Source organism: Berghia stephanieae, chromosome 14 (genome assembly GCF_034508935.2).
Source record: "Berghia stephanieae isolate SIO BIC M18660-M18661 chromosome 14, UCSD_Bste_1.3, whole genome shotgun sequence".
Classification (NCBI taxonomy): domain Eukaryota; kingdom Metazoa; phylum Mollusca; class Gastropoda; order Nudibranchia; family Aeolidiidae; genus Berghia; species Berghia stephanieae.
In genome coordinates, this window is record NC_088373.1 from 14,710,933 (window position 1) to 14,723,432 (window position 12,500).

At 35.9% G+C, this 12,500-nt stretch overlaps 1 protein-coding gene across 3 annotated transcripts in view; it reads right to left on the reverse strand.

The window, feature by feature from the left end:
* LOC144959921 (uncharacterized) overlaps positions 1 to 12,500 on the reverse strand; it is a 116,122-nt gene that overhangs the window by 25,584 nt on the left and 78,038 nt on the right. The window contains exons 9-16 of one of the 3 annotated variants that reach the window (XM_078892770.1): positions 10,986 to 11,063; positions 10,072 to 10,234; positions 7,410 to 7,466; positions 5,038 to 5,187; positions 4,240 to 4,342; positions 2,093 to 2,237; positions 1,441 to 1,517; positions 182 to 289 (exon numbers count right to left, since the gene is read on the reverse strand). In XM_078892770.1, coding sequence (XP_078748896.1) covers positions 182 to 289; positions 1,441 to 1,517; positions 2,093 to 2,237; positions 4,240 to 4,342; positions 5,038 to 5,187; positions 7,410 to 7,466; positions 10,072 to 10,234; positions 10,986 to 11,063 — 881 coding nt within the window. Of the gene's footprint in view, positions 1 to 181; positions 290 to 1,440; positions 1,518 to 2,092; positions 2,238 to 4,239; positions 4,343 to 5,037; positions 5,188 to 7,409; positions 7,467 to 9,489; positions 10,235 to 10,985; positions 11,064 to 12,500 lie in introns of all 3 variants that reach the window. The other 2 variants (XM_078892769.1, XM_078892771.1) reach the window with 2 other exon arrangements.

A 12,500-nucleotide genomic window follows, 5' to 3' on the forward strand; every position in this document is an offset into this window, starting at 1 on the left:
TAAATGCTATGGACATGCTCACATTTAATACATTTTTTTTCCAATTTTGAAAAGTAGCAAAAAATCTCTAGGATTGAGTGATTAAAAGCCAAGAGTGACAAATGGAAAAGGGCAAACAGAAGGCTTAATCGTGAAGTAAATGTATAATTCCTAATCCATCTTAACAATGCAACTTCAATACCTGAGTAGATTGGGAGCCCAGACAATGGCCAAGTTCTTGGAATGCATCTCGGTCTCTGGGCCAAAGTTGGCTACCCTCGAAAGATGTCTCATCAGGTATTCTGTGGTTCTGGACAAGAAAATAATAATTTAGTCAATATTTATAATTGACATGGTGACTTTCAAAACCTGTTAAGTCACATCTAGATAGAAAACAAGATTAACACTCTCTTTCAATCTATTGGACACTTTGGTATCAAGATGAAAAATCAAAGCTATTCTTTTAAAAAACACTCTGTAATTGTTCTGTAAGGCAAAGAATTAAAAAAAAAAATTGTCCTCACTAAATAAATGACCACAAAAAAATCAAACAAAACTAATATTAAAATAGCTATTTTATCTGAATGATAAAAATGAGACAAAAAAAATCTTCTACGATAATTTCAAAGCCAAAATTAAATTAACATCGAGTGGGGCAGAAATACAGCCAAAGATATTTTTGATTCCGGTGAAGAGGAGACTTATAGGGACCTGCATAGGAAACCAACTATAAGTAACTAAAAGTAATAAGTAATAAAAATGTGAAAAGGTGTGTATTATACAGCGTCAGACAAAGCAGATCGAACTCGAACGTCAAATCTCCTGATTAATAATAATGCTGAAATCTTATATAGCGCTATAACTCCCAAGACACCAGACTCGAAGTAGATGTGCTACCATAACACCAAAGAGGTTACATAGTTGGAACAATTTATTGACTCAAATCCTTCACAAGGGTTAGCATTTCCACTGTAAACCATAGCATAGCCTGTACCGTGCTCGTATCAGCTGTCTGTAAACTCCCACCTGCATCATGATGAGGTCTGAGGTTCGATTCCCAATCAAGTCAGGCTGATTTTTTGGGTTGATATTTTCTTTCCGCTTTGTCTAGCACTGTTTCATGCACATCTTTTCAAATAAAAAACAAGATGAGGCAATTTTCTTTGTTTTTTTTTGTTTTTCCTCTTTTCTCCAGAAACACATGACCAATAAAGTATTGAGTTTATCCTAATTTCTGTAGCCTTGCACGGAAAGTGTCGAATTATTTGCTACCCTTTGGATAGGCAACCCAAAATATGATCAATAGGCAATATGTTTAAATTAAAAAACACGCCCCCCTTCAAGGGTTATATCATCATCATCATTATAAAAATAAACATTTGTATTTTTGCCACTGCATTTCTCCTTAAGTCAGTAAGTCGGCCAAGGATAGTAACTCTGTAAAAAAAATAAAGTTTTTACCTGTAATGAGGAGGGGGGAGTTGTTGTACCACATCATGTATCTTTAACAATTTGTTCTCTTCATCTTTCACGGCATCCTGTATGGGGTAATGGAGAAGGATAGGGGGGAGAAGTGTGTGTGTGTGTGTGGGGGGGGGGGGGGGGGGGTGAGGGACATAGAGAGGGGGAAAATTTAAGTAATTAGTGAGTAGGTGGCCCAGTGCTTGTTTTTAATGTGTTTTTGTGTTTAGAATTTATAGAGCATTTGCAACACGTTAAGGTCATTTCAGAGCCATGCTGTTGTGAAATTGACTTTCTTTGTGGAGACTTCAAGTTGGGTAAATTCGAGTATCATTTTCTTATAAAGAGAGAGAGAGAGAGAGAGAGAGAGAGAGAGAGAGAGAGAGAGAGAGAGAGAGAGAGAGGAGAGAGAGGGGGAGAGAGAGAGAGAGAGGAGAGGGAGGAGAGAGAGAGAGAAGAGAGGGAGGGAGAGGGAGAGAGAGGAGAGAGAGAGAGAGAGAGAGAGGAGAGAAGAGAGAGAGAGAGAGAGAGAGAGAGAGAGAGAGAGAGAGAGAAGAGAAGAGAGAGAGAGAGAGAAAGAGAGAGAGAGAGAGAGAGAGAGAGAGAAGTGAGAGAGAGATAGACAGAGACAGTCAGACATATGAAGCCTCACAGCAAACTTGTCATAGAGCTGGTAGGTGAGTAACGGGTTAGGCAATTCCCTGAAGTACATCTTGAGCAAAGAACTGATGCTGTGAATGTCTTGAAGGTAACACTCCTCCGTCAGGTCTGGAACCCGGTCCTCATCAAACGCCAGTCTACACCGAGGCAAGGAAAGAAATTTAAAAAAAAAAAAGAAAAATTAAATGATGGGAACTAGAGTTCACTGCTATGAGACACAAAACTCAAAGAAAGAAAAAAATCCCCAAAAACATCCCCCCCCCCCCCTTTTGCACCAAAAAACCCAAAAAACCAAAGAAGTCCTAGGGTGGTAAGGAAAATAAAAATACATCTTACTCTAACGTAGACAAGAAACGTTTTGAGCTAGGTAAAGACGTAAGTTGTTCATCCTAGTTTCATGTTTTAAAAAAAAATTCAATATGCAAAAACAAAACAAAAAAATAATGTATAAAAAAAAAGAAAGAAAAGAAAAATAAAAAATAAAAGAGAATGGAAAGAATCTAATTTTTTTTTTTTTAATATAAAGACATTTGGTAAGTAAAGGTACAGATTCTAATCCCCAGACGATCGTCGTTTTTATGACCCCCTGACCTCTGGACCTGGATATATTATACAGGACTGGTATCACAACAGAGGGGCTTGCCGTTTTCCATGGCGTGTGAATTGTGAGTTTCCTTCCCTCGTGGAAACCCTCACACCCACCCTTTTAAGATATTTTTCTGTTTTATGTTATCCTTATAAAGTGTCCACTGATTCAAGGCATGACTAAGGGGCATGAAAGGTTTCAAATGCATTCGCTTGATGTGCTTTTTGGTGACAAAAAAGTGAAACTGGGGAAATTTTTTTGAAAGACTGCTTTTCATAAGGCCCATTTCTAGTGGGTATTTAGAACAATAGATATTGTATGAGAGTCAGATATTGATGCAATCACTGAAACCAGTTAACAAAATGGTGGACTCCTCCTTTTGTTTCAAGCTCTCTTTGAAAAAAAAAAAAGTATTTATAATCAAGTAATCAATAATGATCTTTGACCACAATGCAATACTACTTCTATTATTCCAATGAAAATGATATAAATATTGAATAAATATGCAAAAGCGACACCTCTCAATGAGTAGGAGGTACAGGTACAAATCTATGACCAATTATTTTTTTTTTTTTAAATGATTCCCTGACTTGAAGAGTGAATAAAAATTTTGAAAAAAAAAATTCGCCGAATGGCAGAAGATCCTGAAAATTAAGGGAATTCCTTGATCTAACTTGGAAATCGTGGATTCATGCAGAAAACCATCAGCAATGCCTGACAGGGGATCCAATCCAAGAAAGAGAGAAAGAGAGTAGAAATTCAAGCAGTAACACAGCCTTGGGGGGGAAGGGGGGGGGGCCTGATAGCTCAGTCGGTGGAGCACATTCTTCACAGACAGAAGGACTGGGATCAATCCCGGGACAAGACAACATTACTTTCAGACCTCTCTTCTTCACCAAGAAGTGATTGGGTAGCAGGGTCTGTTAGATCTGGTGGTAAATACTTTGCAATAGATTATCATCCTATCCAAAGGGTAGCAAAAAGCAATTGCGACACTCAGTTTAACACTTGAAAAAACCCAGGATGAACTCCGGGGTTCCATGGGCTCTTAGGGGTCTGCAGGACTTCATTCACAGCCCTAACCCTCTCCTTACCACCTGCAGCAAAATCATCACATTTGTTACGACACAATAAATACATTTTTCTTATTCAGATTTATCTGGTACATCACAAACCTTGAAGAATGATCTTTGTTAAATTAATACGAAAAAAAGTTGTTTTGTAGAGAGATTGTTTGAGTTTAAAAAGTCCATTTTTCTCCTGGGTAAGTCCGCCATTTTGGGAAAATGCTGAAAATGATCGGCAAGGAGAGAATTAAAGACCAGAAAAACTCCTTCAAATCTCGATGGATTAAAATGAAAACCCCATCTTGTCTTAAACTTTCATACCCGGGACGGGACTTCTCTCAACCCTGGTATTGTATTTTGTAAGTCCCAGGTTTGAGAGGTTTTTTTTTGCCAAGATGAAGGGTCATTTCATTTTAATTGATCTATATAATTTGGAAGAATGAGTTTTCTGTAAGGAGAGAGTTAATGTCCTCCTACTCCACTGACCTGAGTTTCTGTATATTGGATGTGATGCCAGACAAGCGATAGATTCCATGGACAATCCCATACTCCTCGATTATCTCCGTACAGCTCTTCAACAACAGCGGCACTAGAGGGATGGATGGGAATGAAGAACAAATCGATTGAATAAATAATATAGAAATGAATACACAAATTTTAAAAAACCCAAATATCTACGCAGTACATTTTCATCTATTATGTTAAACTCATCTTTGAAACTTAGGAGGCAATTTAATATTTATAATAATAAGAGGAGCAGCACCAACAACTACAATAATAATAATAATAATAATAATAATAATAATAACAATACTAATAATAATAATAATAATACTAATAATAATAATAATAATAATAATAATAATACTAATAATAATAATAATAATAATAATAATAATAATAATAATAATACTAATAATAATAATAATACTAATAATAATAATAATAATAATAATAATAATAATAATAATAATAATAATAATAATAATAATAATAATACTACTACTATTACTACTACTAATACTACAAATAATAATAATAATAAAAACATTAATAATAATAATAATAATAATAATAATAATGGTATGTATCACTTTATGGCACTTTCCATCCACAGCAAGGTTTAACAACAGTGTGGTGAAAATTAAAATAAAATAATTGTGGGTTCTCTCAACCCATGTTTATCTTCTGCATGCTAGTCCTAAACCCCCCCCCCCCCCCCCTCCCCCACTTCCCCAATCATCCTAATATGGGTATCTATTCTAACTCTCTTCTAAGAATTACCGTCATGTCCAGAGTTGAGAAGATGCTCTCCGAGGTCACAACCAAAGACTCTTTCCTTGACGATGCCCGACTGCTTCAGCTGGTTGCGGGGTGGCCGATGGGAGAAGAACGTTCTAAGGAAGGACAGTAGCTTGCCATGCTTTCTCATCACTTTTACCACAGGGAAAACAAGGAGTGATAGAATAGTTTACAAACAATGATTTAATTTATACATATCAAAAATATATTTTAAAAATTTCATTCCAACCCTCAAATTGATTATTAACCATCTCCTTACCAACCCTAAATAACAATGTGAAATTGAATGTAAGCTTCAATTTAATGTACGAAAACAGATAAAATGGACGTTTCGGGTTTCCCCCTTTGTCAACAAAACAGGATGAATGAAACACTACAGATGAATGAGATAATGTGGTATTGGCATTGTTAAGATGAATAAACAAAAAAATTGATGGGCAGGAAATAGTATGCTCCTTTGTAAGGAAACATGAATTAAATTAGAACAAACTATATATTAAATTGAAGCTTATATTCAATTTCACATTGTTATTTATTTCTTTGAGCTTCGAGCAACAACATTTACCTTACCAACCATAGGAAATTTGTCACACTCGTTATGATGCAACCGACAATTTTTTCATTATGATATCTTTTGAACGTCACAAAATTTTAAGAATTTCTTTTTATATAGCTATAAAAACTAGACTGTGTGTCTTACAGCTGCTTATTTTGCTGAACAATATTATTTATAGAAAGTATGCGTTGCTTTTCTGTTTGAGTAAGAAAAGTCTATTTTTGTGTCGGGTGGGAGTGAAGTTTAGAGGAAAATTCTGAAAATGGCTGGTAAGGAAAGAGTTCATGAATGTCATTTCCTTAAGATAAAGATCTGAACCAGTGTGTACGAAAGGTGCCAGACGAAGAAAGAAAGAAAAATACAAGAAAAAAACCCATCCCAAACAATTAGTCGACCTCGACTGGGGATCGAACCTCAGACCTTCTGATTACCAGTCAGACGTGCCACCATTAGCACCATTAGTAATGATATCACATCTGACTGGTAATAAGAAGGCCTGAGGTTCAATTCCCAGTCAAGATAGACTGATATTTTGAGATGTTTATTTTTTCTCGTATTTTTCTCTCTTGCTTTGTCCAACACCTTTCATACACACTGGTTCAGATCTTTATCTCACACCAGTGCCTGCTCCCTAGTTTCTTAATTTGACATTTACTTGAGATGCCTTGTTAAAGAACACAACGCTGAACTAATTATAAAAGTAAGGGTTTGTAACTGTTGTCACTCAAAGCGTTGCTCGCCTCTTACAACGTCAGGACAAGACATTCTTATGGACCATAAATGCCATCCTTCACGACTCACAATAACATAAAAATAAAATGACTTTACTTAATAAATTTTACATTTGTCAATTTTTTTTCGAAAAAATAATTAATGTACCCTCTTGAGTAACCAAACATTGCTGTCTTTTTATATAAATTTGAGAATTCATTTATATCTTTTAAATTTTAAAAATTAATCTTTTGATTCTTTTGATTTCATTCTTGTTCGATTTACCTCGACACAAAATACAGCAAAACAATAATAGCACTTAATATTAAGTCTTGCTTCTAATTTACCCTTTTGGAAAAAATTGCTTGCGGCAATCAAAATCTAATTCATTTCATCATTTTATCAATTTAAACATGAGTTACAAGTAGTTTCTATATTTGATTGATTAGTATCATTCAACTTTAGTTTCAGTTTCACAGAAATCCACAGACGTGCGTGCAGGATGTTAATGATTAAAAAAAAAAAACACTAGTGGTGCAGAGATAAGAAATGTTGGTATTAGCCAAATAAAAATTCTAATTTGTCAAAGAGAGGGGAAAAAAACTGAAATTCCCTGAAACAGGGCTTAAACCTGGGAATTCTCAGGATCAATCCCTTATAAACTGTAGAGGAGAGAAAACTTAATGCTTTCCATAGAAGCTATTTTTGAAACCTCGTGACATTAAAAACAAAAATTTTACATGTCAATTTTTCTGAAAAGAAATAATGACCAAAGTTATGTAATGGAAATGGATAAGAAGAGGTAATGAGAATGAATAAGAAATGATTAACAAAATATGTGAGAGGGTTAAAGTTAAAGTTAAAGTGGTTTTGCCAAGTTGTTAGAATGAACAAAACAAAATATTTCAACATGTACTCAATGTTGTTATTTCCCCCCCCCCCCCCCCCCCCCAAGGTTCCCTGTTTTTGACATCCCCACTATTTACTAAGATTGAACGAAATGATTCACAAACACCATTCAATTAAAATCCAATCCCGCCGAGAAATGGTTAAACTAAAAATGTTAGCATAGTTGGGATGTGCATACTATCTGGCTGTAGACAAGTAGTTGTTGATTCGGAAGAGTCATCTGCTTTACCAAGAGCTGGATGTAGAGATGTGATGGGGAAAACAATTTAATCACTCTCTATTATTATCATTATTCTTATCATTATTATTATTATTATCATTTTTATTATTATTATTATTATTGTTATTATTATTACTATTATTATTATTGTTATCATTTTTATTATTATTATTATTACTATTATTATTATTATTATCATTATTATTATTATTATTATTATTATTATTATTATTATTATTATTATTATTATTGTTATTATTATTACTTTTATTGTTATCATTATTATTATTATTATTATTATCATCATCATTATTACTATTATTATTATTATTATTATTATTATTATGATTATTATTATTATTATTATTATTACTATTATTATTTTTATTATTATTATCATTATTATTATTATTATTATTATTATTATTATTATTATCATTATTATTATCATTATTATTATATTCATAAAAAATTATTTTTAAAAAATTGACAATTCCAATTTCTGCAATACAAATTTATCGTGAATGAATATGAATGAAAAAAAGATTCTGTCAGTAATTCATATGCATAAAATGATGATGATGATGATGATGATGATGACAACGACGATGATGATGATGATGACGATGATGATGAAACGTTCATCAAAGTGTTGTTAGTCTCGTCTCAAGTCAAACCAGGTGTTGTGGCAGTCAACAAACCAGATCACTTGTTATAGCAGGAAAACCAAACAAATGTTATAGCATCATGCTTGTGGCAAATCATTCAATAAACCAAAAACAAGAAAGTGGCAACACTGACCAAAATCACATGCAGCAACTGAATTAACTCAGGGTTCAAAACTCAAGCAATAAGAATTGATATCAAGCACTCACAGCCTCTAAAAAAATAACTGACAAACAAATTCAGATTCAAATTGTAATTTTTTTTTAACTTGAACTTGAATCAACACAATGAAGCCAAGCCCAACCAACCCTACAAGACCTTATAATATCAACAAACGTGCATCACTGCTTATCAAGCAGGCTGGAAAGTTTTGATGTATCGGACTTAAAAAGCAAAATAAATCAATACACACAATTATAAGGTGGAAGCAGCAAAAAATAAAGATGATGGTAAAAGTTAGAACACAGATTTTTTCAACAAAATTTCGAAAGGTCCAACGTCTCCGTGGAATAGGAGCTTATTTCGTTTCCGTAGAGTGAAAAAATAAATAAGAACAAAAGAACAGATCATCACAATCAGAAATTATATTCAGCTATTCAATTATTATTATTCCTTGCCTCACTCTCCCTCCCAAAAATACTGGAAAAAAAAAATCCAACTTATTTTAAAGTGGCAGGAATTGAACCAGATCCCATTGTATGCGAGTCAGATCCTCTACTCAACGAGCTAACACCAGACCTCTCAAATCTGAGAAAGAACTGGATTCAATCAAAGATGAAGCTGTTGTACAATCCAATCCTATGACAGGACTGGAACAAGACATGCGTTGCAAAACCAAACTGAGATTAGATTCATACACGCTTTCAATCTGTTAGAGATAATGAGTTGCAGCAAACAAAGAAATTGACTTAACCAAAAAAAATTTTTTTTTTTAAAGCGAGAAAAAACAAAACAAAAAAACAACTAAGAAAAACAAACTGATAAACCCATCCAGTCACTAGTGATTTTTATTTAGGCAAAGTTTTAAACACCGATTCTTTTAAAATCATATTTTGGCAAAACAACTTATCTTTCCTTTCCAAAAAGACAAGTAAGCTTGCAATGGTATAATTTCTATAACCAAGTAAAAAAACAAACAAAAAAACAAAACAAAACAAAAAGAGTTTAAAAATAAAACAAACTCCAAAGGCACAATGAAACTAATTTGGAAACTGTTGCCTAGGTTTAAAAACCTGTGTGTGACTGGATTGGTCAGTATTTATTTGTATATTAATCATAGGTCCAAGCAAAACAAACCACTCCAATCAGCCAGCCAGCCAGCCATCGAACGATGCAAAAAACTTGGGAAACTTTAAAAATAGAGAAAACTAACTGGTTGGGGAGCAGTCATAAGCCGAGGGGGCCAGTGGAAGAGGGAAAGTGGCAGCACACCTGGGTAGAGTGGCTGGTCCACCTGCACCACGTCCCCCACCACCACCACCTCCTATGCCTCGGCTGACCCCTCCTCCGCCCGAGGAAATTCCAGCTGAGGCTGAAAAAGACGATGACATAGAAGATGACGACTGCTGTTGTTGTCCTGGTGATGACGATGATGATATCAACGATGACGAAGATGACGAAAGACGACCTGAATTAGAATGAGACACACCAGCACCACCACCGACACTACTACCACCACCACCACAACCACCAACGGCAGAGCCTGCGGACCGAGACAACATAGGGGTGGTCGTGGCGTTTTTTGAATTATTTTTGGAAAAATGAGAGGCGTGTGATGAAACGACGACAGAGGAAGAACTACCGCTGTCGTTGTCGCTACTACTGTCGGTATTGTAGCTAAGGTCAAGGTTGCTGTCATTGTGTCCCAGGTCAAAACGAGGACGATGAGGATGTGAATGTTGTTGATGAGGATGAGGATGATGTTGATGATGATGAAGGTCGATATTATCCTCACAAGGCTTCCTGGACGCAGCAGCCGTGGCGACAGGTTGAGAAGATGACGTGGCTGCTGAGGAGGATGAAGAGGAGGAGGAGGTTGACGAGGAAAAGAGCGAGGTCATGCCAGTTGGTATTTTGTCCTTGATGACCTCCACGCAGTCACAGGGGAAAAATCCAACCTGGAAAATGAATGGTGGGAAAGAAAAATGGTCAATGACAGTTCTTTCATTTGTATATATATATATATATCAATTTGAGCACTGCTTCGATGTCTGATGTGAGATGACTCAAATTATGTTGTAGTTCTTTTAGACATCAATTGTAACATTTTACAATAAGCTTCCCTAATTACCCAACCATCATTTAAAAAAAACAAAACTCGAGTCTTTATATAGCGCAATATCAACTTAATGTGCTCAAAGCGGTTTACAAGGGGTCCCTAGCCAACAGCAACACTAAGCATGTAGAATGAGAGATGACGCCTGTCAGGCGATATTACATTTTTTTTCATACAGAGACAACGCTGTTAACAGCCAGGTATTCATTTTACACCTGAGTACGGTGAAAGAATGCGAGTAAAGAGCCTTTTTCAAGGACTCAACTATGCGCCGAGCGAGACTCTAACCCAGGACCTTCCGATCTGGAAGCGAGTGTCATACGACAAGACCACATAGCCGCATTCATCCACCAATCTAGACCATCCATCTTTGTAGATAAAAGTAGATATTACGTGTTCTCACATTTGCCCTAAAAAATAATTCTGATCAAGCGGCCTCAAATTCAGCCTGCCTTAAGTTTGAGATCTCAAAAATACTTTTTAAAAAGATGAAAATGAAAAGGCTTTGTACTGTTGCCATTCGAAGCCTTTTCCATTTTCACCCCTTTTGTTTATGAATTCTTTTTGAATTACAGGGGCCAGGTCTAGCTCACCTCAAAGCCTCGTTTTCCCCTCCACCAGACAGTGTCCTCTGCAGGGGGCATATCTATCACAGATATCATATCTCCAACCTGAAATAGAAGAAAGGTGGAGGTGAGAATAAACAAAATAAAACAAATAAACAAACAAGACATGAAAAATTAAATCCAGAGATTAACTCTTTGAGCGCTGAGGCTATATTCGCATTTCTGTAACAAAATGGCTGACACCTGATTGAGACAGCATGAGAAACATAATCTAAGACAAAGCGACATTCAAATTCAGCGCAAAATCTCAATTAAACTACCCCCCTAGGGCCAAGTGAATGTTCTGATGAAACAAATGATACCATTGGTTCAATTGATAGTACTTTTGTAGAAAGTTGGATTGGATTACATTATTAGGTTTGCCTTTCAAGACTGGCTGCACTGTGTGGCCATTGGCCTGTAGAACAGATTCTGCTCTGGCCGCACAGTGCGGCCAATGGCACTGAAAGAGTTAACCCCACAATAGCCCATATGGAACACATTTTCATTTCATACAGTATTGGTCAATATATGAAATTACTGGCCAAAAATGAAGAAAAAATGTGTTTCATCAAACCATAACACTTGTGTGCTACATCACAGCATCGAGTGAATTGGTTACAGTTGTCAGGTTATGGATATTTTCCCAAAGTGCAAAAAGTTGCACCTCAAAGCCTTTGACTAGATATCCGTATTCTTATTGCACCTCAAAGCTTTGACTATCCATATTCTTCCAGTATGTCATACGTTGCATCTGGTGGATAGCTCATACGGTAAAGTCATGATCTCCCCCGGCCAGGCGGAGTTGTCGTACCAGTAAGGTCACGGGTTCGAGTCCCCATCACCGCCGTGAAGTTTTTAATTCTATGTTGTCTTCTGGCACTTTCCTACTCACTTCATTTCTTGATGTTATGCATCTAGAAGCCTTTGACAATAGAAGATAATAATGCTTATGAAACAATTACTCACTTTTGTTTACTTGAATAATAATTAATTGTTAGTGATTTCAATCAATTTCGTACGTTATTTGTTCAATGGATATTTTAAAAAAAACTTCTTTTAAAATTAACATCAATTCTGTCTTGAGGCAAGATGGAGAACAGCTGGAGGTAGGAGCTTCGTCACAAGACTAAGAAGAATGGCTGAAGCTGTGAAGTAAAGTCGGATGACATTGAAAGCAGGCTTTAAGTCCATCAATTCTCTCTCTCTCTCTTTCTCTCTCTCTCTCTCTCTCTCTCTCTCTCTCTCTCTCTCTGTGCCCTTCAGAGCTATTAGGCCCATGGAGCCAGAGTTTATCCCAGTTTTTAGTGCTAAACAGGCAATAGCAATTACCTTGCTACTCTTTTGATAGAATGCTGATCTATCGCAAAGTACTTTCCACCACATCTAACAGACCCAGCTACCCAATCACTGTTGGGTGGATGGGGCGGGGGGTCAGGAAAAAATCTCAACATCACCCAGGCCAGGATCAATACCGTCAACTGGGGTGCCACACGGGGTAAC